The 26,620-nt window shown below is 38.6% G+C and overlaps 1 protein-coding gene across 1 annotated transcript in view; it reads right to left on the reverse strand.

The window, feature by feature from the left end:
* Positions 1-26,620, reverse strand: part of map4k5 (mitogen-activated protein kinase kinase kinase kinase 5) — a 155,957-nt gene that overhangs the window by 11,549 nt on the left and 117,788 nt on the right. Inside the window, exons 20-27 of the mRNA XM_063048484.1 lie at positions 26,148-26,189; positions 22,424-22,508; positions 22,238-22,317; positions 21,043-21,103; positions 9,037-9,151; positions 8,429-8,487; positions 1,293-1,396; positions 662-839 (exon numbers count right to left, since the gene is read on the reverse strand). Of these exons, the coding sequence (XP_062904554.1) occupies positions 662-839; positions 1,293-1,396; positions 8,429-8,487; positions 9,037-9,151; positions 21,043-21,103; positions 22,238-22,317; positions 22,424-22,508; positions 26,148-26,189 (724 nt within the window). The remainder of the gene's footprint in view (positions 1-661; positions 840-1,292; positions 1,397-8,428; positions 8,488-9,036; positions 9,152-21,042; positions 21,104-22,237; positions 22,318-22,423; positions 22,509-26,147; positions 26,190-26,620) is intronic.

Below are 26,620 nucleotides of genomic sequence, written 5' to 3' on the forward strand. Positions count from 1 at the left end.
GCATTAGACAGAAATTTAAGTTTGTTTACTTATTTTTTAAAAACTATTTTCCCCAGTAGATGATCAAAAGGTGCTTTGACAAACAGTATAAAGCTGGGTCTGATGTAAATAAGTTAATAGATAAAACTGTACTAGAATACATCAGCAGGAGAGGCCATCAGGCCTTTCAAACCAGGCCTGCTATTTATTATAATCAGGGCTGCCCTACGCTGATCTCAGCTCCTGTTTTATGTCATTTCTTCATATCCTCTATTACTTCATCTATCAAATATTTATCCACCTCAGAGTGGAATAATACTAATGATTCAGCTTCCACAGTTTGCTTGGGTAAAAAGTTCTAGAGATTCACCACTGTACGAGAACTTTCTACATACCTCTGTTTTAAATGGCTGGCCCCTTGTAGTTATATCCCCTTGTTTAAGACTCTCCCAAAAGTAAAAACATCCCAATGTCTACCTTGTCAAGCTTCCTTAGGATCTTCTAAGCTCCAAGGAAAGCAAGCCCAAACTATTCAGATTATCCCATCCTAGGAATTAGGATGTACTTCCTTCAATATTTTGTAAGGAGACCCAGATACCATTGGAGCTATGCACCATTTTGCAGAAAACTACTAAGTTACTGACCATGACCAAAGTTACGTTAGTCTAAAGATATGTCATACCTGAACCAACCTCTGTAAACCACGAGGAAGAAGAATTCAGGTTTATTGTCTGAAACCGGACCACCTGGCTGGGTTCACTGCCCTTACTGATGGCTACACAGATCATTGGGTATTCTTGTTCAGGTACCACAAGCATTTCGAACACTTTCAGAGGGCTTGGAAGTGGAAAATCAAAATGCTGGAAGGAAGAATGAAGAAAAATCAAAATGACAGTTTTTGTCATGTGAAAACCAGCATTAAAGCATTTTAACATGCTTAGACACAAGTAGAAAAATGTAGACCTTCAAAAACAACAGATAACTGAAGATTACAAACACACCAACACATACTTGCATGCTATTTAAATACATGCATCTATTTATTAGTAGTCAACATTTAGATGCTATTGAAACAAAAAAATCCAGTACCAAAATAGTAAATATCATGGTAGGACAACCCTCCCATTTCAAGAATTAGCCTGATAAATCTCCTCTGTAATGCTTCAAATGTGAGTATATTTTTAAGGCAAGGAGACCAAAACTGTACACTGTATTCCTAGTGAGTTCTCACACACTGTATAATTTCAACTAAACCTCTATATTTTTAAAGAAGGGTTTTAAAAATAATATGCAGAAAGGTGAAACAAACTGACCTTAATTAGCATGAATTTTTGCATTGGTTCATACCACTGAAGCAAAACAATACCAGACTGTAGTGCTCCGCAGAGGTACTTCCATCCGGTGTATGGATTCCGCACTAAAATTAACGAACAGAGATCAATTACAAATGTTGATAAAAGCTATTAAAAATCAGTATACTTCTGCATGATAAAATGAATGAGTTTTCAATAGATTAATGCATCAACCCAGATAAGTGTGAGGTGGTTCATTTTGGTAGGTCAAATACGATGGCAGAATATAGTATTCTTTTTAAATCTTTTTATTGAGTAAGTATACAAAAAAGGTAAGCCATATAAACATTAATACAATGTTAAAGTATAATAAAATTCCAAAAGATATCAATACCAAAAAGAAATTACTACAAACAATGTAATTTAAACATAAGAAACCAAGATAACATAATAGTATACTAAATTTTATATATATCAATGGAAAAAAAAGAAAAAAAAACCCCCAAAAAAAACCCACCGTGCAGCTAACTAAAAGCAAAGCAAAGCAATGGGCTAACTTGAAACCAAACAGAGTTAAACTTAAAATCACGTCCTCAATCCCGACCTCCATTAAAAACAGTGAAAAAAAAACAAGAAGGGTAAATATTACATTAAATGAAAATATCGAATAAAAGGTCCCCAAATCTGTTCAAATTTAAATGAAGAATCATAAAGGTTACTTCTAATTTTCTCCAAATTCAAACATAAGATCGTCTGAGAAAACCAAAAAAAGGTAGTTGGAGCATTAAGCTCTTTCCAATGTTGTAAAATACATCTTTTCGCCATTAAAGTAAGAAATGCAATCATTCTACGGGCTGAAGGGGAAAGATTACTAGAAATTTTAGGTAGTCCAAAGATAGCAGTAATAGGGTGAGGAGAGATATCTATATTTAATACCTTAGAAATAATATTGAAAATATCTCTCCAAAAAGTTTCCAAAGCAGGGCAAGACCAAAACATATGAGTTAAAGAGGCTATCTGCCCCGAACATCTATCACAGAAAGGATTAATATGCGAGTAAAAACGCGCTAACTTATCTTTGGACATATGTGCTCTATGAACCACTTTAAATTGAATTAGGGAATGTTTAGCACAAATAGAGGAAGTATTAACTAATTGTAAAATCTGCCCCCAATCATCCACAGAAATGGTAAGCCCCAATTCCTGTTCCCAATCTACCCTAACCTTATCAAATGGAGCTTTCCTAAGTTTCATAATAATATTATAAATCATAGCCGATGCACCTTTCTGACATGGATTAAGGTTAATTATCGAATCTAAAATATATGTAGGAGGAAGCATTGGAAAGGAAGAAAGTATAGTACTTAGGAAATTTCTAACTTGTAAATATCTAAAAAAATGTATTCTTGATAAGTTATATTTATTAGATAATTGTTCAAAAGACATAAGGGAACCATCTAAAAATAAATCCAAAAACCGTAAAATACCCTTAGTCTTCCAAGTTTGAAAAGCGCGATCCGTAAAAGAGGGAGGAAAAAATATGTTACCTAAAATAGGAATCGCTAACCCGAATTGATTAAGATCAAAAATTTTTCTGAATTGAAACCAAATGCGCAAAGCATATTTAACTATCGGGTTAGAGATCTGCTTAAGACGTTTCGAATCAAAAGGGAGAGAGGAGCCTAAAATAGAACCAAGTGTATAACCCTAAACCGATTGTAATTCCAATGCTACCCATTTAGGAATAGATAGTATGTCCTGGTCAAGTAACCAAAATTTCATATGTCGAATATTAATAGCCCAATAATAGAATCTAAAGTTAGGTAATGCTAAACCTCCATCTCTCTTAGCTTTCTGTAAATGTATTTTACCCAGTCTCGGATTCTTATTCTGCCAAATAAATGAAGAAATTTTAGAGTCAACTTTATCAAAAAAAGATTTTGGAACGAAAATTGGTAATGCCTGAAACACATATAAAAATTTTGGCAAAAAAAACATCTTAACCGCATTAATACGACCAATCAAAGTTAAATATAAAGGAAACCATTTAGATGAAAGTTGAGTAATATGGTCTATTAATGGTAAAAAGTTAGTCTTAAATAAATCTTTGTATTTACAAGTAATTTTAATCCCAAGATATGAAAAGTAATTATTAATCAATTTAAATGGAAATTTATAATATAAGGGAAGATGTTTATTAATCGGAAAAAGTTCACTCTTACTAAGATTTAATTTATAACCTGAGAAAAGACCAAATTGTGCTAATAACTCTAAAACAGCAGGAATGGATCTCTCAGGATTAGAAATATATAAAAGTAAATCATCAGCATAGAGTGATAATTTATGGGACTTTAATCCCCGAGTTATCCCAGTAATATTTGAAGATTCTCGAATAGCAATTGCAAGAGGTTCTAATGCAATATCAAATAATAGGGGACTAAGAGGACAGCCTTGTCGAGTACCACGAAAGAGAGGAAAAAAAGGTGAGTTTAAAGAGTTAGTACGAACCGAGGCTACAGGGGAGTGATATAACAGTTTAATCCAGGATATAAATCTCAAGCTAAAATTAAACATTTCAAGCACCTTAAATAAATAAGGCCATTCTACTCTATCAAAAGCTTTCTCGGCATCTAAAGAAATAACACACTCAGGAACATTTTGTGAGGGAGTATAAACGATATTTAACAATGTACGAATATTATAAAAAGAGTAACGACCTTTAATAAAACCCGTTTGGTCCTCCGAAATAATAGAAGGAAGTACTTTTTCTAGTCTATTTGCTAATAACTTAGAAAAAACTTTAGAATCAACATTTAATAAAGATATTGGTCTATAAGATGCACATTGAGCAGGGTCTTTATCCTTCTTTAGTATTAGAGAAATTGATGCTCTATTAAAAGATTCAGGAAGTTTACCAAGTTTCAAAGAAGCCTCAAAAACCCTACCGAGCCAAGGAATCAATAAAGAAGCAAAACATTTATAAAATTCAACGGTAAACCCATCAGGGCCAGGAGCTTTCCCCAGATTCATAGAAAAAATAACATTCTTAATCTCATCCATTGTAATGGAAGTATCTAATAAGGAAGACATATCCTGTGAAATCTGAGGGAAGTCTAACTTATCTAAAAAATCATTCATATATTTAGAATCTCGAGGAGACTCTGATTGATATAAAGAAGAATAAAAATCACAAAAGGTTTGATTAATCCCCACATGATCCAGTATCAATCGATCATTTTGGTTATAAATCTGATTGATTTGAGATTTAACATAATTAGATTTCAATTGATTAGCCAGCAGCTTGCCAATTTTGTCACTGTGAACATAAAAGTCACTTCTTGTTTTCTTTAATTGGTTTACAATCGAGGACGAGAGTAGTAAACTGTGTTCCATTTGAAGTTCAGTTCTTTGTTTATATAACTCCTCAGAAGGAGCCATAACATATTTCTTATCAATTTCTTTAATCTTGTCCACAATTACCATCTCCTCCTGCTTCTGTTTCTTCCTCAAAGCAACAGAATACGAAATAATCTGACCCCGAATATAGGCTTTAAAAGTGTCCCAAAGAGTGTTAACCGAAATATCTTCTGTATGGTTAATTGTAAAAAAAAAGCTCAATCTGTTCATTCATAAAATTAACAAAGTCCCAGTCCTGAAGCAACAGCGAATTAAAAGCCATTGTCTATTATTCGGTATCTTGGCCATAATTTTAATAGAAAGCTTAAGTGGAGCATGATCCGAAATGGTTATAGAATCATAATCACATTTAATCACTGAAGGAATAAGACGAGAATCAATGAAAAAATAATCAATTCTTGAATAGGAATGATGAACATGTGAAAAGAAGGAAAAATCTTTTTCCTGAGGATGCAGAAAACGCCAAATGTCCGTCGACCCAGAATCAGAAAGGAAAAAATTAATCAGATTTGCAGATTTATTAGGTAAAGTCCGTAAAGGAGCCGAACGGTCCAAAGCTGGAGACAAACAGGTATTAAGATCTCCGCCCCAGATCAATGAAAACTCGTTCAAATTCGGAAACTGATCGAACAATGATTTATAAAATTCCGGACAATCCATATTAGGAGCATAAACATTAACCAAAACTACTTTTTTATTAAATAGTAAACCACTAACCAATAAAAATCTACCATTCGGATCAGAAATAATATCCTGTTGTATAAAAGTAACTGAGGAATCTATAAAAATAGAGACGCCTCGAATTTTAGCATTGGAGTTCGAATGAAATTGTTGTCCCTTCCAGAATTTGAAAAAACGTAGTCTGTCCCCCCTCCGTACATGGGTCTCTTGTAAAAATAAAATTTGTGCTTTAAGTCTCCGGAACACTTTAAAAACTTTTTTCCTTTTAATAGGATGATTAAGACCATTAGTATTCCAGGAGACAAAATTAATAATAGACTCCATAAATCCTAAAGTCAACCCACAACAAGGAGGATTGACGATAGGCGCGACCCACAAACCCGGAGAGGAAACAGAACATACAAAAGATACCGGGAAAAAGGACGCAACCAGTACTTCAATAATGTATATAGCCCAAAGAGAAACAAACTAAAACGTGAAGCCCCTCCCACCACCCCCCACCCCAAGACCCCAAGGCAAAATCTAAAGCAGACCCGCCAGAAAGAAGCAAGCGCTAAAACTACCCCCGTGACTTCCGGTATACGCTCCCTAAAAAAAAAGGTATAAATATGAAAAAGGATCAGCTAATTGTAAAACAGTAAAAAAGTAAAAAAAAAGGTAGCTCAATTAAAATACACACAGAACAGAACAAAAGCCGGAAAATATATATTAAAAAAAAACCACAATAAACCTCAAACCCATGAATAGACACAGCAACAAGAAACAATAAGATTATTGACATAAAGTGGTTATAAAAAGCAAAACAGAATAAAATTTTAAAAAAAACTACAAAATTTAAGGCCACACAGGAAATACGTAAGATGACAAAAGGGAAGTAACCACCCAGAATCCCCTGGGGAAAGAAAGAAATGACGCAGTTAAAAAGAAAGTTTAGCAACCATATTAAGAAATCAAAAGTAAACTTTTCTGCCCAAATAGGGCACGAAAAAGTTAAAACCAACCAATTCACAGCCTCCGATCAACGGAGATAATTAAAAAAAAGCAATTAAGATGTTGAAGATGAAAGTTGATCCAGATAACTCTGGGCATCCGATGGAGAATCAAAAAAACGAAGGGCTCCATCTGACATGCGAATCCTTAGACGTGCAGGGTACAGCAGCGCTGGTCTTAAATCCATCTTATAGAATTCCGACATCACGGATCTGTAACGAACCCGTTGGTCCCAGATTGGTTTACTGAAATCTTCCACGAATCGGAACTTAAGATCCGAAAAATCAATGAAACCTTTAGATCGAGCGAATCGAAACAGTCTCTCCTTGTCTTGAAAATAATGAAAACGTAAAATAACATGCCTAGGTCTATCTGACCTAGACGAATATGATGGGATTCTGTGAACACGATCCAGAAGCGGTGGTTGGTCAGGAAATACAGTAGGGAATGCATCTTTTAAAAGTTGAGAAAAATATTTCATGGGATTGTTGGATTCCACGGCTTCCCTCACCCCGATCATTCGTAAATTCTGCCGTCGCATTCTAGATTCCAAGTCAGAGTTTTTAAAAGTCAAAAAGTCAAGTTTCTTCTTCATTACATTAATTGTTTCTTCGATTTTCCCCATCTTAAGCTCACTTTGTTGCGCGAATTTTTGAAGATCAGATATAGCCGACTGATGTTCCGCAATACATGTTTGCATCTTATCAATTAAATCGGCAATTTTCTGGAAATTAGTTGAGATTTCCGTATTAATCAGGTCTTTAACAGAGCCTGCAATTTCCGTACGAATCATCTCCCTAACAGAGGTTGAAATTTCCCTCTGAATTAACTCCGATATCGCTTTCAAAGTCACCGGTGATTCAGTCGGGGGGAGATCCGTAGCTTTCGGTTTAACCGGAGGTTTACCATCCTTGCCGTTTTTCCCGTTCTTAGACATAGCAGATCTAAGTATCATCCAGTTGTCGGAGAATTCAGTTTAATTCAAAGTATTGTAAGAATTGATGCCTTAATGGTTAATTAAAGTATAGCTGACCATAGAGAAAAAAAACTCAGAGGTAATGGAGCGAGTCAAGAACGCGACTTCACTCCATGAGCGCTACCGGAAGTCTCTCCAGAATATAGTATTAATGATAAGACTCTTGGCAGTGTGGAGGATCAGAGGGATCTTGGGGTCTGAGTCCATAGGACACTCAAAGCTGCTGCACAGGTTGACTCTGTAGTTAAGAAGGTATACGGTGTACTGGCCTTCATCAACAGTGGGATTGAGTTTAAGAGCCGAGAGGTAATGTTGCAGTTATATAGGACCCTGGTCAGACCCCACTTGGAGTACTGTGCTCAGTCCTGGTCACCTTACTACAGGAAGGACATGGAAACCATAGAAAGGGTGCAGAGTTTTACAAGGATGTTGCCTGGATTGGGGAGCATGCCTTATGAGAATAGGTTGAGTGAACTCAGCATTTTCTCCTTGGAGCGATGGAGGATGAGAGGTGACCTGATAGAGGTGTACAAGATAATGAGAGGCATTGATCATGTGGATAGTCAGAGGCTTTTTTCCCCCAAGGGCTGAAATGGCTAGCAAGAGAAGGCATAGTTTTAAGGTGCTTGGAAGCAGGTACAGAGGAGATGTCAGGGGCAATTTTTTTTTTTTTTTTTAAAATACGCAGAGAGTGGTGAGTGTGTGGAATGGGCTGCCGGCGGCGGTGGTGGAGGCGAAACGATAGGGTCTTTTTAGAGACTCCTGGATGGACACATGGAGCTTAGAAAAATAGAGGGCTATGGGTAAGTCTAGGTAGTTTTAAGTTAAGGACATGTTCGGCACAGCTTTGCAGGCTGAAGGGCCTGTATTGTGCTGTATGTTTTCTATGTTTCTAACATTAAATTCAATTTTCATGTGCTAACCACCATACATGATTTTTATATCTTGTGCACATTCACTGTTGAATTGCCTATAAGAAAGGCTTGTGTGATCAGGCAATGAAATGGATACCCTTAACTTCTTCCTAAAGAGCCAATTATGGCATCATGCCATTAGGTATATTAAACAAAACAAAAATTAAAACTTTACTCACCAATGCAACATTTGTGGCAACCTTTAGTTTCAGGAATTTTTGTTGTTAAGGCAAATCTCCTGCAAGTAGTATACAAGTCAATCTAAATTCTATTTGACAGCTTCATATTGTAACACATTAACACACCGTGTTTATTTCCAGTATTTAATATCCTGAACTATTCACTATTAACCAGTCATATTTTTTAATTTGTTGTTTCACCATACCATTCATTTCTATCTGTATTCCATGAGCACTTAACAGGTTATTCTCCATGATATGTTCATATTTTTCCATTATTTTCTTTTAAATGCAATTTATCAGTATGACCTTCAATTCTGATTAAGGGACTATGCATCCAAAGCAAAGTTCTCTGTGCTAATCCTATCTGAAAAGCTGCATTCCCTGTATTTCTAATACCATATTTTTTCAATCAGACAGACATTTGATTGCAGATGTTTCAGTACCAGTCATGTTTTACCTGGAGCTAATTGAAAAAGGAGACTATAGAATGTGGAATAGCATTCCAGTATGAAGAAAGCAGACTTAACATTGTTTCAATCCTTAACAGTACTAGGTTTTAAACATTTTTAAACAACACTTAATTCTACAAAATGAAGTTTCCTTACCTGGGTATTATCTTATCAGGAAAACGATGTGTTTGAATATGGGATGCTAACCCAGGTTTCTTTGCCTGTTCAAATAAGCCAACTAGGTTGTGTGAATAAAGCTGAAACGTTTTACCTGCAATTGTAGAGAAACATGACCATTAATGTCAAAAAATTGACAACTAAAATCAAAATCTGGCAGGCAAAAAATGGCATAGAAAATTTAGACTTTGGTACAGGCTAGATGTAGCCACATGTAGAGAAAAGGCACAGCAAACAAAACCAGAGCTCACGGCATCATGGCAAAACAAATGGAAAGTATGAGGCAGAAAGAGCAGACACATGACAGTGAGATCCAGATTGAACATACAATACTCAGAGGGAAGTGAAAAAATAAGGTTAGAGAGACAATGCAAAAATAGCTGCTAACATGATCTTCTGTCTACTTCTAATCAGTAAGTGACTAGGACAAGGACTGGGATTGATTCAGGACCTAATCTATTCATGGAGGCTGGGGGCATGACTGAAATGTATAACGAGTCCTCTGTCCCTCTGTCTTACTAATAAAAAGGGCGCATCCAATGTAGAAATAAAGGACATACTTATTATTTGGCAAGATTGTAGTATTGGAAAGGCTATAAAAGTCACTAGACCAAAAGGGTGCATCTTTGGTTGATGGAGGGAAGTAGAAAATGCAGGACTGCTAGCCATAATTGTAAAATCCTCCTTGAATATGTTCTTGTTTGAACTTAATATGTACAAGGACAAACTTACAGGATAGTTAGCTTAACCATGTTGGTGGGGAAAGCTTTAAAAAAAAAATCAGGGAAATGAATTAATTTGGAAAAATCTGAATAAACAAGGGGAGAACCAGCCGAGTTTGTCCTTGTACATATTAAGTGTGCTGAGAATGGGTCCAGATTTCATGGTATTCCTTGTGTGAGATATGAGAACTCTGGGAAACCTCCAGTCTTCCTGATAACTACATCTCCATGAAGTGTACCAAGCTGCCAGTGGATGACCTTCAGCTCATACAGGAAAATAAAGAGGTGATAGATAGGAGCTACCTTAAGTTACAGGAGACAGGTACCTAAATGAACATCAGGAGAGAGAAAAGCAGCCAGTCCAGTGCACCCCTATGAACATTCCCCTCCACAATAAGTATACCACTTTCCTTATGGTTGGGGGGGGGGGGAGGAGGAGGGTGATGACCTGCCAATGGGAAACCGCAGACACCAGGCCTCTGGCACTGAGTCTGACACTGTGGCTCAGAAGGACAGGTGGGGGCGGGGGGGCGTGGAATTAGAGGAGTGCAGTAGTAATAGGGATCCCATAATTAGAAGAGCAAAAAGCAGATTCTGTGGACATGAAAAAGACACCCAGATGCACGTGCCAGGATTGGGGATGTCTCAGATCAGGTCCACGGCATTCTAATGGGGGAAGGTGAACAGCCGGAAGTTGTGGTACATATAGGTAACAACAGTAGAATCATAGAAAAAGTACAGCACACACACAGCATCTGGTCCATGCCGAACCATTTAAACTGCCTACTCCCATTCACCTGGGTGACTATCAGGAGACAGAAAAGCCATAGCCCTCCATACCCCTACCATCCATGTACCTATCCAAACTTCTTGAACATTGAAATTGATCTTGCATGCACCACAACGATGCTGGCAGCTCGTTCCACACTTTCATGACCTTCTAAGTGAAGTAGTTTCACCTCATTTCACCCTTTAAACTTTTCACCTTTCACCTCTGGTTTTCATCCCACCCAACCCATAGTGGAAAAAGCCTGCTTGCAGTTATGCTAACCATAAGCCCCATAATTTAGCATACCCCTATCAAATTTCCTATATTTTCCTACATAGGTAGGAAAAGGGAGGAGGTCCTGAAAAGAGAATATAGGGAGTAAGGCAGAGTGTCGAAAAGCAGGACATCCAGGGTAGTAATCTCTGGATTGCTACTTGTCCCACATGCCAACGATTTGGTAGATGAATGCGTAGCTGACGAATTGGTACAGGGCAGGGCAGGGTTTCAGATATCTGGATCATTGTGATCTCTTCCACGGAAAGTATGACCTGTACAAAAAGGACAGGTTACACCTGAACTCAATGGGAACAATATCCTTGTGGGCAGGTTTGCTGAGCTATTGGGGAGGGTTTAAACTAATTTGGCAGGGGGATACCAACAGGAGTAATTGGGCAGAGGATGGGGTAGTTACTATACAAGTAAATGCCGTGTGTAGTGAGACTGTGAGGAAGGACAGGCAGATGATAGGGCAAAATTAAAGTCAGTGGGATGAGTTAAAGTGTAACAGGGTCAAAATCAAAAAGGGTGATGAACACAGGATTGAAGGTGTCATATTTGAATGCATGCTCTATATGGAAAAAGTAGATGATTTTGCAGTGTAGTTAAAGATTGGCAGGTATGATGTTGTAGGCATCTGAGTTGTGGCTGAAGAAGATCATAGTTGGAAGCTTAACATCCAATACATAGTATCAAAAGGACAGGCAACTAGGCAGAGGGGATAGGGTGGTTCAGTTGGGAAAAAAATGAAATCAAATCCTTAAAAAGAGGTAATATAGGATTGGAAGATGTCGTCGTGGCTATCTCTCGAGGTCAAGGATGATGGTCTTCGTTCTGTTGATCTACTTATGGGCTCTCAAGTGGCTTGAGTCCAACCTTGGCTTTGAAAGTTCTTCCGCATTCAGGACAGGTAGTTCCAGATGGCAGATCGCGCTTTGGTTGTTGCTGCCCCTCTTTCCATTTTCTTCTCTTTTCTTCTAATTCTGCACATCTGTTGGCTTCGAAAGTTGCTGTTCTTTCTCGGATGATGGCTTGCCAGAGTTTCCTGTTCTTGGCATTGGTTTCCCAATTGTTGATGTCGATGCTACATTTCTTCATGTTGGCTTTGAAGACGTCTTTGAATCTCTTCTGTTGTCCGCCTCTTTTACGTTTGCCTTCTTTAAGCTGGGAGTAGAAGATTTGTTTTGGCAGATGCTCGTCTTTCATCCGAACAACATGACCACTCCATCTTAGTTGGTTCTTGATGACATAGGCTCCAATGTTTGTTGTTTTTGCTTCATATAGCACACTGACATTGGTTCTTCTATCTTCCCAGCTGATATTTAAGATGTTTCGAAGACAGCATTGATGGAACTTTTCAAGTGCCTTCAGTTGTCGTCAGTATGTTGTCCAGGTTTCTGATGCATACAGGAGCGTTGGGATTATCACTGCTTTGTACACTAACATTCTGATGTCTGTTCGGATGTCACGATCATGAAAGACTCTTGTTTGAAGACGTCCAAAAGCTGTTCTAGCGCATTTAAGATGATGTTGGATCTCGTCATTAAGGTCGACACTGGAATCTTATGGATAGAGTTAAGAAACTGATGGGAGTTATATATAGGCCTCTGGACAGTAGCCAGGATGTGGGCTACAAATTACGACAGGAGATAGAAAAGGTGTGTATAAGGAGCAATGTTGCGATAATCATGGGGGAATTTCAATATACATATAGATTGGGAAAATTTGGTTGGTGCTGGATTCCAAGAGGTAACTTGTAGAATGCATATGAGATGACTTTTAAAACAGTTTGTAGTGAGTCCAATAGGGGACTGGCAATTCTGGATCAGCTGTTATGTAATGACCCAGATTTGATTGGGGAGCTTAAGGTAAAGGAACCCTTAGGAGACAGTAATCAAAATGATAGAATTCACCCTGCAATTTGAGAAGCTAAAATCGGATTTATCAGTATTACAGTGGAGTAAAGGGGATAACAGAGGCAAGAGAAAGGAGCTGGCTGAAGTTGCTTGGAAGGGGACACTAGCATGGTTGATGGTAGAACAGAATTGGCTGCCAATACAGGGGGAAATTCGGAAGGCACAGGAAAGATACATCCCAAAGATGAAGACGTATTTTAAAGGAAGAATGAGGCAATTGTAGCAGATAAGGGAAGTCACAGACATCTCTAAAGCAAAAGAGAGGGCATTTAATATAGCAAAAATTAGTGGGAAGATAAAGGATTGGGAAGTTTTTAAAAACCAACAGAAGGCAACTAAAAAGCTGTAAAGAGAGAAAAAATGCAATATGAAGGTAAGCCGCCCAATAATATAAAAGAGGATACAAAAAGTTTTTCAGATATACAAAGGGTAAAAGAGACAGAAGTTGATATTGGACTATTGGAAAATGACGCTGGAGAGGTAGCTTAGGGGATAAAGAAGTGGAAGATGAATTTTGGGCCAGTATTCACTGTGGAAAACACAAGCAGAATGCCAGAAATGCGAGAAGTGAGGGAGCAGAAGTGAGTGTCGTACCTATTACTAAGAAGTGGCTTGGGAAGCTGGGAAGTCTGAAGGTAGATAGGTCACCTAGACCTGTGGACTACACCCCAGCGTTCTGAAAAGGTTGGCTGAAGAAATTATTGATGCAATAGTAGTGATCTTTCAATTATCACTAGATTCTGGAATGATTCCAAAGGACTGGAAAATTGCAAATGTCACTCCACTCTCTAATACTGGAAGGAGGCGGAAGAAAAGAAATTATAGGCCAGTTAGCCTGACTTCAGTGGTTGGAAAGATGTTGGAGTCTATTATTAAGGATGAGGTTTTGGGGTACTTGGAGGCACATGATAAATAAGGCCAAATTCAGTATGGCTTTCTGAAGGGGAAATCTTGCTTTACAAATCTGTTGTAATTTTTTGAGGAAATAACAGGGTGGATAGTGGATATTGTTTATTTGCATTTTCAGAAGGCCTTTGTCAAGGTGCCGCACATGAGGCTGCTTAACAAGGTAAGAGCACATGATATTACAGGAATGGTACTAACATGAAAATCAGATTGGCTGCCTGGCAGGAGGCAAAGGTTGGAAATAAAGGGGCCTTTTCTGGTTGGCTACTGGTGACTAATAGTATGCCACAGTGGTTGGAGCTGGGATCGCTTCTTTTTACATTATATGTCAACAATTTGGATGAAGGAAATAATGGCTGTATGGCCAAGTTTGTAGACGATACAAAGATAGGTGGAGGAGCAGGTAGTGTTGAGGAAACAGGGTGTCTGCAGAAAGACTTGACTCAAATTGGGGTTAATGGGCAAAGAAATGGCAGATGGAATACAATGTACGGAAGTGCACGAACTTGGCAGAAGGAATAACGGCGAAGACTATTTTCTAAGTGGGTAGGAAATTTAAAAATCAGAGGTGCAAGAGGAATTGGAAGACCTCATGCAGGATTTCTTATAGTTCAACTTGCAGGTTGAGTCGGTGCTGAGGATGGCAAATGCGAAGTTAGCATTAATTTTGAGAGGGCTAGAGAGCCAAAGCAAGGATGTAATGCTGACTCTTTATAAGGCATTGGTCAGTCTACACTTGGAGTACTGTGAGCAGTTTTGGGCTGCTTATCTAACAAATATGTGCTGGCATTGGAAAGAGCCCAGAGGTGATACACAAGAATTATCCCAGGAATATAAAGCTTAACATATGAGAAGCTTCTGATGGCTCTGGGCCTGTACTTGCTGGAGTTTAGAGGAATGGGGAGGGGGAAGGGGAAGGGGAGGGAGTAGTCTGGCTACCTGTCTCTACAGCAATAAGACTCAATTGTGTGTCCCCATTTGGGACAGATAACAAAAATAGAGACTCCTTTTGCTTGCATTTAATCAGACTCTTAATAAGTATTTTATAACTGATTAAAAAACACTACTATTTGAATTAATTGCTGGGTGGCAGTGTGCATACATTATCAAGAAATGAGGTTTCCATGCACTGATAATGTGGCTGAATCACAAATAAACAGAGGCAAGGACGTGGCTCTGAGATGGGCAGATGGGTGGATGGGACCTGAACTGGAGGCAAAAGCCCAGAGTGAACTCACTGAAAGCTGATGCAGTCCCAAACCAGAGCAAAACCCCTTCCACACTGTGGCTGGATACTGTTGTGCTGCTGAGATCAATACAGATATGGAATGTAACATTAATAGTTACACAATTTCTTCCCTTTTACCAAAAATATTAGAGAACTTCCAAGTTTTTACAGAACTCCACTGTGAACAGTTAACAGAGAAATGTAATTGATCATTTAAGTGTACAATCTGGCAATGTCCAGGTGTCTCTCAACACAATGGGCCAAGAATGTTCATAAATATGCACTTCTTTGTACCACATAGAAATATAGCAAGTGCAATGTAATGTTCCACAAGTAACATCTAGCACCCACACCCTAAATTGAGTTGATCAGCAAAACTTTAGTCCCAGCTCTCATGCTAGGATTAGGGTTAGTGCAAGTGTTTGGCAGCTGTACAGGTCCTGTAGACCTGGGCAGATCTCAAACAATGAAGATTGATGCTTCGAATCAAACCCATTGTCGTACTTGACAGACTGTAGTTACCTGATCCTATGCCCAATAAAACCCAACAATTAGTTGGGCAGGGTTTGCTGAAGTTCAAGTCCAGGTCATTTCAATTTTGTACCAAGCAGGCATCTATGGTAGACAGCATTTATATAGATTTACAGAAGGATTTGATGGAAGTTCCATATAAAAGTCAATTATCAAAATTGAAGCTAAAAAAGGGGGCCAGTTACAGAATGGAGGAGTAAGTGAGTTGGGGAAAGAAAGCAGATGCAGTAAATAGCTGTTTTCAGTCTAAAGGTTACTTTTTTAAAATATGTGATATTTGACCTTGAGTATGTCAGGTAAAATTTTAACATTTATGAGAAAACCTTAAAATGCAGTAAGAAAAGGGATTGTGACAGTGTTGAAGTGAACACTGGCTGATAGAAATGGCAAGCATATGGAATTATATGGAAGTTAAATACTAGCTCACTGATATATCAAGTTCATTTAATCTTTCTACATCTCAATTTAACATAACGTTGATTTTCCAGTATCTGTCTATCCTCTTGTTTACAAGCAATGTCTCTTCCCCAATGCTACCTTCACTCCTCTTAATTCTCAGCAGTTCTGTTCTGCCATTCTCCTACTACCAAACATGATTCTTTATCATAACAACATAATCTTTATTCCTGCACCATTTGCTTGTGCATTTTAGCAGCTTTTCTGGAAAGAGCCCATCACTTCTTTCCTGTTACACTGTTTGACACTTCTTTGGCACCCAGATACTTGATACTTCCAACAATTCCCACTATAACCAACCATTGTTTTTTAAAAAATAAATCCATAGTTACGTGACATCTTTTCAAGAATCCAGTTTTGCCAATTTGCCTGCAAGATCTTCCAGAGATAACAAATACTTACCAACCACTTCCACAGAACCATATTTCCCCATGTGCATAAAAATCATGAACTGTTTTATTTTGCTCATTTCTGCAGTTCCAAGTCTGAAACTCTCCAATCAGGTTTCTACACCTGCCTTGGTATTAAACAGTATCAGTCAGAAAAGTCAATTTGTAGTTCTTCTTATGCTATGGAAGCCCCTGAAGCCTTTTATATGATTCAGGAGGATCATGGCTGATCAGATGTTTGGCTCAGCAAATTTTTGCTCAGTCCTAAAATTCATCTCAAGTTTGAAGCTCTCTGGGACAGAAAATTTCAAAAATAAATAACTCATTCCTTATTCAGTCCATCGCTCTTCCCAAGAGAACTCCACCAAAATAAGTATCCTCACAGCACTTACCACTTTGGAGTGTTTTCATTCAACATGTTCAATCTTCTTCAAAACTTAAGAATAAAGGTCTTTTGCTACAGCCCTCATCCTAGTTATCAATTTAGTGACCTTCTGTCATGTTTCCACAGCAAAGATTTCTTTAATCAAATAGGATCAACACAGTGAATGTTGTTCCCTGAACCCCAAGTATATCTGTAGCACAATTTCCTTACTTGTATAGTCCAAGCTCCTTGCATTAGAACAATTTCCTTCATTATTTGTTGTACTTCACACCAACTTTGTATTTCTTATACGTGGACACCCAGTTGTCTCAAAAAAAATACAACAGTTGGTAGTCTCATCATTCTATTTGAATAACAATGCATTGCTATTCTGTTATTCCTTGTTATTCTGGCCTCTATCCCAAACATCAACAGTTAATTTCCCTCCATAGATAATGCAAGACATACAGAGTTCCTCCAGCATTTTGTGTGTTGCTCAAAATTTCCAGCATCTGTAGAATTTATTTTGTCTCTGTTTTGTTATTCTTTGTCAAAATGACTAACATCATGTTTTCCCACTAAATATTTCACTTGACATCCTTTTGCCCATTCACTGACACTAGTCATATTCATTTACAGACACAGTCCTTTTCACGGCCGAATCAAGTACAGTAATCTAATAGCGATGCTGGGATGCCACATCTGAAGAATAGGCATTTAACTGGAACATATTGACTCAATATAGTGACAGCAGAAAGACTTTAACCATACATACAAAATTTTAAAACTAATTTACATACAGGAAATAGGAGTCTTATGCTTGAGACTAATATAAATATACCTAAAATGTGGACAAGGAGTTAGCTCACAACAATGACAAAAGTACTTTAAAATCCAACACATTACTAAGACCTAACAATCAAAGAAGAACAGCATCAGGAAAAAGTGAGAGAAGGAAAAAATATACACAAGGAGGAAGTGAAGTGCACTCAAATAGAAGGTTAGGAACACACTATAGATTTAAATTCTGATTGATTTTTAGTTTTTGAATAACAACAGGATTGCTTTAGCTAAGGACATGAAATTGCAAGGTGTGTTTTAATGCTGTACTTTGATATGTGAACAGCTAAGGATTTCACATTAAAACATGCAAAAACACAGAAGACTGAAATTCTGATTACCTTCTGCACCCAGTGATCAGTATGATTAGGAAACAAAGTGAAGCCATTGTGTGAAGAGGAAAACAAAAGACATTTGATTAAGTTCACACACACATATTTAGACAAACAGCTATCATAAATAGTAAATGAAAAGCCCATGGATTATTTTGGATAAATCCACAAAACAAAACAGATTTTAAGGTCATAAATATACAAGACTGTGGATGTTCTTTAGTACCTTAGATAAATTTCTTATCTTCTGGTAATTGCTTAATACAGGGGTCCCCAACCTTTTTTGCACCACGGACCAGTTTAATATTGACAATATTCTTGTGGACCGGCCGACTGGGGGGGGGGGGGGGGTGTTCAAGTAGGGTTAAACTCACCTCAACATGTCTTCCACAGTTAGGGTTGCCAACTTTCTCACTCCCAAATAAGGGACAAAAGTAGCAATCAAATCCCGGGACACTTTACCCCAGGAATGAGTACCATGACACCTTGCGCGGGCACCTGTGTGTGCATGCGTGACGTGCAAATGCGCGTACATGCCAATTTTTTTCCCCATTTGCCTTCATCTTCCCGACTATACTGTACATACATTATTTCTACTTTACATAGGCTGTGTATTTATCATATCATTCCTGCTTTTACTATATGTTAGTGTTATTTATTTTCAATTTTGTGTGTTATTTGGTATGATTTGTTAGGTTATTTTTTGGGTCAGGGAACTCTCAAATTTTTCCCATATAAATAAATGGTAATTGCTTCTTCGCTTTACGCCATTTCAGCACGAAAGGTTTCATAGGAACACTCTACCTTAGTGGGGGAAATGCAGGACAAACCAATTTAGCCCAATATACAGGATGTCCCAGCAAATACGGGACAATTGGCAACACTATGTTCAAGTTCAACAGTGCCTGACAGGGAATGAGGAAAGGTGCAGCTGACACATATCGTTTCCTCACGGCCCGGTGGTTGGGGACCGCTGGCTTAATATAACACACCTTATAATTTAGCGTCTCAACCCAATCCATGCAGTACCTCTTCACTTGTCTGCTTCTCATATCATGTACTGACCCTGTCAAAAATATTTTATAATATGACCTTCTCTCATTGCTCTTCTTTACTGCACTGATATCAAAGGCAAACTTGCCATGCATTTTAATTGCATAATGCATGTGAAAGACTGCAGGAACGATGTTTGGCCTCTGCACGTCAGCTGATATGAGGAGGTGATAAGTTAATATGTTTTCATAAATAAGGGGCATAGGAGCTGGAGCTGCTTTTTAAAAATGCGTTTAGCATTTGATGGGGAGGATAGAGCTTGTTGCAGGATTGAAGTTAGTACTCCCATTCCCACTTCTGTCAAGTAAGTGACGTGTACTAATAGTTATTGTAGCTGACTTTAGTTTTGTTTCAATAAGCAATAATCGCGCCTCGGGTAAACCTCATCGGCTACGATATCCTATTCCTTTCATCTTGTTCCAGATGGCTACCTTTGATATACTGTTGTTTACAGTTCTGAATATCTGTAGATTCTATAAGCTTTCATTGGATAACAGTCAGCTATCATTTCTCTTTACATTACTCCTTTGCATTTAAGAGATGCAAGCTGCTTAGTGCTGTCTTGTTTGAGATAATAAAAATATTAGTTCAAACCATTCTTTTGCCAAAATCAGATCTCAAAATGCTAAATTAAAGGCAGAGGCTTCCTTGACTACATTTATAATTATCACCTTATGAGTCTTTCACACACAAATAGACTTGTTGGGTCAGAAAGTTGTACTTTTTGTAAAAATACAAATAAAACAATGTGACAAGTTAATTTTTAGTGTCTCAGGTCTTCCTCACCCTTTTCAATCAATTTCAATACCCTTAGTTTCTTTATCTTTGGAACAAAATTTACTTTTCCATCAAATATAGTTCATAATCAATCTGCAATGTATTTTTCAAAATATTCATGAAACATTGATATATTTATTAAGAAGATTTATTATGAAAAAGCAGGCACAAGAAATAACCATGCTTTTTGGTCCACCATCCAACTAGATAACCTTGGTTAAAACCACTCAGGTTTTCCAAGATCTGTGGTCCAAAAATAAGTGGGCACCATCATAAAGCATATCACTTAAAAATTTTATTAGTGCCCCTGTCTGCAGAACACCTATCAGGGTCAATGCTGATCACAAACACAGCAAAGCAAGTGTTCTCAAACTGAAATTACTGAAAAGAGACCAGAAAACAATGATGCCCGACATTCCAGTATGTTTGTATAAGAAAAGAAGCCCAAAGTCACTGTGACTTTACTCATACACGTGAATTAATTCTGTGAATTAAACTATCCATATTCCACATGATAGTTTATTTATATGAATCATGGGAATATTAAAAAAGCTGAAAAGGATAAGTAATAAATTATTAAAGAGGGAGGCGAAGATGGCGGCGCGACGCAGCGCGCACAGCCATTCCGAATGATATCGTATTTGTGAAGTAGGATGCCGTGCATGATCCTGATTTCACAGAGACAGACGTGGAGAAGCACGGAGGAACATCTGCAGAAACTTCTGAAATGCCTGCTTCGTTGCCGCTGCTACTGTGCGATCGAGAATCTCCGGAGGGAAGGCCCCAAATCCTCGGCCTTGCCTATTGCCTGTTGCCGGGACTGGGGTCGAAGCACTCGGCCAAGATGGTGCTCAGTGCATCGGTGTCGGAGAGCTGGTCGGAGGCTCGGAGTTTTCGGACGGACTCGGAGTTGGACTGTGGTCGGATGTTTCCGGGATGCTGCACTGGCAAGTTTGCGGTGCTGGAGGTTTACCGTCTGTGTGAGATGATGGGACTTTCGAGAGACTGAGACTTTACTGTGCCCATGGTCTGTTCTTATCAAATTATACGGTATTGTTTTGCACTGTTGTAACTATATGTTATAATTATGTGGTTTTTGTCAGTTTTTCAGTCTTGGTTTGTCATGTGTTTCTGTGATATCATTCTGGAAAAACATTGCATCATTTCTTAATGCATGCATTACTAAATGATAATAAGAGGACTGTGTATCCTCATAATCCAAGTCTAATCTAATCTAATCTAATCAATTTTTCATTGCCTGCAGTGAAAGAAATACACTATTTTCATAGGAAGTGAATTAAAGTGCCCTTATAAATTTCTAATTTTGCCTTTTTCATTTAAGCAGAAAACAATGACATGATATTAAATTTCAATAACCGAGCATAATTCATGTATCATTCTTAGGCTCAGCCAAATGGATACACACCTGATAAAGACATTAAAATGTCATTGATCACATAAAGCCAGGTACATCTTCGAGGAAAAAGCTGGAAAATACATCTGTATTAGTATGCGTTGAAAAATTCAAGAATAATTAAATGAAGCTTTTTTCGTGATTTTTATTAATGACCTGGATGTAGGGATAGAAGGGTGGGTTGGCAAGTTTGCAGACGACACAAAGGTTGGTGGTTTTGTAGATAGTGTAGAGGATTGTCGAAGATTGCAGACAGACATTGATAGGATGCAGAAGTGGATTGAGAAGTGGCAGATGGAGTTCAACCTGGAGAAGTGTGAGGTGGTACACTTTGGAAGGACAAACTCCAAGGCAGAGTACAAAGTAAATGGCAGGATACTTGGTAGTGTGGAGGAGCTGAGGAATCTGGGGGTACATGTCTACAGATCCCTGGAAGTTGCCTCACAGGTAGATAGGGTAGTTAAGAAAGCTTATGGGGTGTAGGCTTTCATAAGTCGAGGGATAGAGTTTAAGAGTCGCGATGTAATGATGCAGCTCTATAAAACTCTGGTTAGGCCACACTTGGAGTATGGTGTCCAGTTCTGGTCGCCTCACTACAGGAAGGATGTGGAAGCATTGGAAAGGGTACAGAAGAGATTTACCAGGAACGTGCCTGGTTTAGAGAGTACGGATTATGATCAGAGATTAAGGGAGCTAGGGCTTTACTCTTTGGAGAGAAGGAGGATGAGAGGAGACATGATAGAGGTGTACAAGATATTAAGAGGAATAGACAGAGTGGATAGCCAGTGCCTCTTCCCCAGGGCACCACCGCTCAATACAAGAGGACATGGGTTTAAGGTAAGGGGTGGGAAGTTCAAGGGAGATATTAGATAAAGTTTTTTACTCAGAGAGTGGTTGGTATGTGGAATGCACTGCCTGAGTCAGTGGTGGAGGCAGATACACTAGTGAAATTTAAGAGACTACTAGACAGGTATATGGAGGAATTTAAGGTGGGGGGTTATATGGGAGGCAGGGTTTGAGGGTCGGCACAACATTGTGGGCCGAAGGGCCTGTAATGTGCAGTACTATTCTATGTTCTATGTAACTAAGCTGGGGCACAAAACATCCCATTCTTCAAAATATGCTGTATTTCTAATTACCAACCCCTAACCACCATCACATCCAGACAGAGCAGAGATAATCCATCATTCATACTCATCATGCTTACCTGCTCCATTGAAGCTTCATGAAGTTCATTCAGATTTAATGTATAAATGCCTTCATCAGTTCCAAAGATTAAGTACTGATCTAATTTAAAGGGAAAAAAGACAGCATTCATGTATTTGTTTCAATACTATAAAACTACTTGATTAATATATCAATGCCAATGCAATCCCTGACTAGCTTTCATTACCTTTTGTCTCGGGATGTATCCAGGAGGTAGCACAATTTATCTTCAAAGGACACCCATCAAATACCTTAGTAAAACAGGCTCCCATCTAATGTAAAACATATTGACACAATTGCAAATTTAAAGTCCAGAATAAATTTGTCAGTTAACAGTAAAGAATTGAAAGTGGTAGAAGACAAATGCATCTAATTAAGTCATAAAATACAGGACAAAAACAGGCCTTTCAGCCCAGCTTGTCCATGCTGACCAAGATGCCTATCTAAATCTAGTCCCATTTTTTGGCATTTTGCCCATTTTTCACTACACATTCTCCTTTTAAATGTTGCTGTTGTGCCTGGCTCAACCTCATTTCCTCTGACAGTTTGTTCCATATACACACCACTCTGTGTGGAGTTGCCCCTCAGGTCCTTTTTAAACCTTTCCCCTCTGATATTAAGCCCATGCACTCTCGCTTTTGATTCCCTTTCCCTGGGAAAAAAGACTGTATTCACATTATCTTTGCCCCGCATGATTTTATAAACCTCAATAAGGTCACCTCTCAGTCTCCTGTACTCCAAGGAACAAAGCCCTAGCTTGCCAAACTTCTCCCTGAAACTCAAGCTTTTTGAGCAATATTCTGATAATTTTTGTTTTGCACTCTTTCCAGCTTAATGACATCATTCCTAGAATAACCAAAACTATACAGAATATTCCAGCATCATCAATTACAACATAATACTCTTAACTCCTATACTTAGTGCCCTGACTCATGAAGGCAGCATGCAAACACCTTCTTCATTACCTGTTTACCTGTGATGCCACTTTCAGGGAACCTTGTACTTGTACTCCTGGGTCCCTTTACTCTATAGCACTTCTGAGCCCAAATTACCAACATGGCTATCATTAAAAGCATATAATCACAATTTAATACTCCAAAGCACTGCTGAATTCAATATCAGAACATTTAATTGATTGCAGCATCTATTTATTTTCATTTGCCTGAACATTTTCAAACACTTCACACAAGTGAAATCAGCTGTACCTTGTTACAAGTTGAGAGGTGAGGGGGAGGGTGCAAGGGTGCTCAGGGAGGCATTTATATCAAATACAAAAGAGTGTTGCAGGTACTAGGGTAGGTAATGGAAACAGAAGAGAGGAAATTGTGTGGACTAGGTTAAGGCTGGGGCATTGTGCATTAAACAAAACATTGAAAATGATAGGGAAACACCAGACAGGATTGTGTGAGGAATGTCAGGAAGAGGAGTCAGTAGAACATGTAGTTTTGTGTTGCAGGAAGTATGGGAGACAGAGAGAGATGATGAGAATTAAACTAAGGGAGTTGGGGGTGCAGGAATTCACATTAAAAGGGTTGCTGGGCATGGGTGAGAGAGCACGTCCAGGTATTTTTAGCGTTTTTAAGGGGTACAGGGGTTTTTTATAGGATATGACGGATAAACAGGAATAGGGTACTAGGATGGTCAAAGATGGGAGGGTAAAGTGTAGGGGTGTGTGTGTGTGTGTGTGTGTGTGTGTGTGTGTGTGTGCGCACGCGATTGGGTGAAGGAATTTAGATTATATGTCTAGTGCACATTCCGGAGCAGAGGGTGGCAGTAATGCACCATTAAGCTGGATGCCGACCTCCATAAAACAAGATACAGATAGACAGAGGGTGAAGGCAACAGGCAAGATGGTAGTGAAAAAGAAGATATGGCAGACATTGGAAGAAATTTGCATCCCTGTGCAGCTGTAATGACACGAAAGTAAGCTCCTAGACTGATCCCTATCTGAAGTAAGTATCTGTGTGACCCCTGCATCTTTCCCAGTAAGTGTGGTGGGCCTTTACCCAAGGCCTTCAACTGGATGGGAGCTTCACTTTCTGTTAAAGCTATCATTTTTAATGATTTTTTAAAAATAATTCTAACATCCAAAGCCATGCAAAAAAAATCCTATGCAATCATTTGGATGTGTACTGCATGCTACTTTGCACACCAGTGATGTAATTTCACCATCACCCGACTCCCTCTTCAATTGGAGCCTTGATTTCCTGACCAACAGTCTGCAATCCGTAAGGAGAGTCAGCAACACCTCTACCATGATTATTCTAAACACTGGTGCACCACAAGGTTGCATCTTCAGCCCCTGCTAATCCCCCTGTGCACTCATGTCTGCATGGCAACTCTGCCCCAACTCAATTTACATGTTTGGAGGTGTACCAAAATAGTGGGCCACATCTCAAATAACGATGAGTTGGAGTAAAGGAAGGAGATACAGAACCAAGTAACATGGTCATGACTACAACCTCAATATCAGCAAAACAAACTCTGACCTTTGACTTCACGAAAAGCATGGGGGTGGGGGATGCTCATTTCTACATCAATGGTGTTGAGGTTGAGAGGGCTGACAGCTTCAAGTTTCCTAGGAGTGAACATCACGAGTCTACCCTTGTCTAACCACATGGACATCATAGCAAAGACAGCTCAGCAGCAACTCTACTTCCTCAAATGATATGTCCCCACTGACACTTACCAAATTTTACCAATGCACCATGGACAGCATCCTATCTGGATGTATAATGGCTAGGTATGGCAAATGCTCTATTTGTGACAGCAAGAAACCGTGGACATAGCTCAGTACATCAAAGAAACCAGTCTTCTCTCCATGGACTCCGTCTATAATTCTCGCTGCCTCAATAAAGCAGCCAGCATAATCAAAGCTCCCACCTACTCCAGATATTCTCTCTTCCAACTGGCAGAAGAGAGAAAGGCCACAATTTACATACCAGTAAGCTCAAGGTGAACTTCTACTCTGCTGTTATAAAGACCATTGAATAGTTCCCTAGTGTGATAAATTGGACTCTTGACTTCACAATCTACCTTGTTAGGATCTTGCAGTTTATTGTTTACCTACACTGCATTTTCTCTGTAGCTGCGCTTTATTCCGCATTATTGTTTTACCTTGTTCTACCTCAATGGACTGTGCTCTGATCTGATCTGTATGAATTGTATGCAAAACAGCTTTTCACAAGTGATAATAATAAACCAATTCCAATTGTACTTAGGTACACATGGTGCCACTCATGATCTGTCTTTGTTGTATAGAAAAAGAAACATGTCAGTAAGTGAGGTGTAGCCTCCAACATCTCTATAGCAACAAATAATCTTCCAGTTCTTGTCCTGTCCCTAAGGAATGTTTTGTGCTGATAATTAAGGTAGGACATATACAATGAATTGCAAGGCACCAGAGAATAATATGAAACAGAGCAAAATTGACGTACAAGTTCAAGGATCCGGAAAAGTAGCAGCAGAGGTAGATAAGGCAGTGAAAAAGGCATTATGGATGATTGCAGAGGAGTTTCACCAAGTTGTTCCCTGGGATGTCAGTTATAAGGAAAAACTGCGGGGATACCTGATAGAGGCATACATAATTATGAGGTAGATAGCAGAGAAAAAAATATTCCCACAGTGAAATCTCTAAAATTAGAGAATACAGGACTCGTGCAAGGGTAAGAAATTTAGAGGGGATCTGAGGGGGGATTTTTTCCAGTCAGCAGGTGGTTAGAATCTGAGAAGGTAATGACGCAGACAGAGACACTTACATCATTTATAGTATCTAGACAAGCACTTGAATTGCCAAACCTTGGGTAACCACAAACCAAATGCCAGTAATTAGATTAAGACAGATGCTAGATAAATGCCATGAACATGGTGGACCTGTTGCTCTGCTGAAACACTCCAAATATTGTACTTACATGGACTTTTGGTGTTGGAGGAAGACCATTGGTAGCTGGCTTCTAAATAATAATAAAAAAATAAATATTTAAAGAGATTCAATAGTAACATTATTTTTATAGGTACAAAACAACCCAATGTAACATGCCAAACAGTACCAAATCAAACATCTGTCTAGCAGCTGAAATGTCTAATCTGGTTGCATTCCCTGTTTAGATTAGATTCAACTTTATTGTCATTGTGCCAAGTACAGATACAAAGCCAATGAAATGCAATTAGCATCTGACCAGAAACGCAAAGAATAGTGTTATTTACAAAATAACTGCGAATAAAAAAAGCGCTACAGCACACAAATATAAAAGTACTGAGACAGTACAATACGGATGCAATACTGCTTAGCGCCGTGATGAGAGGTTCAGCAGTATCACAGCCTCAGGGAAGAAGCTCTTCCTATGCCTGCTGGTGTGGGAGCAGAGGCTCCTGTAGCTCCTAC

Source organism: Mobula hypostoma, chromosome 1 (assembly GCF_963921235.1).
Source record: "Mobula hypostoma chromosome 1, sMobHyp1.1, whole genome shotgun sequence".
Taxonomy (NCBI): domain Eukaryota; kingdom Metazoa; phylum Chordata; class Chondrichthyes; order Myliobatiformes; family Myliobatidae; genus Mobula; species Mobula hypostoma.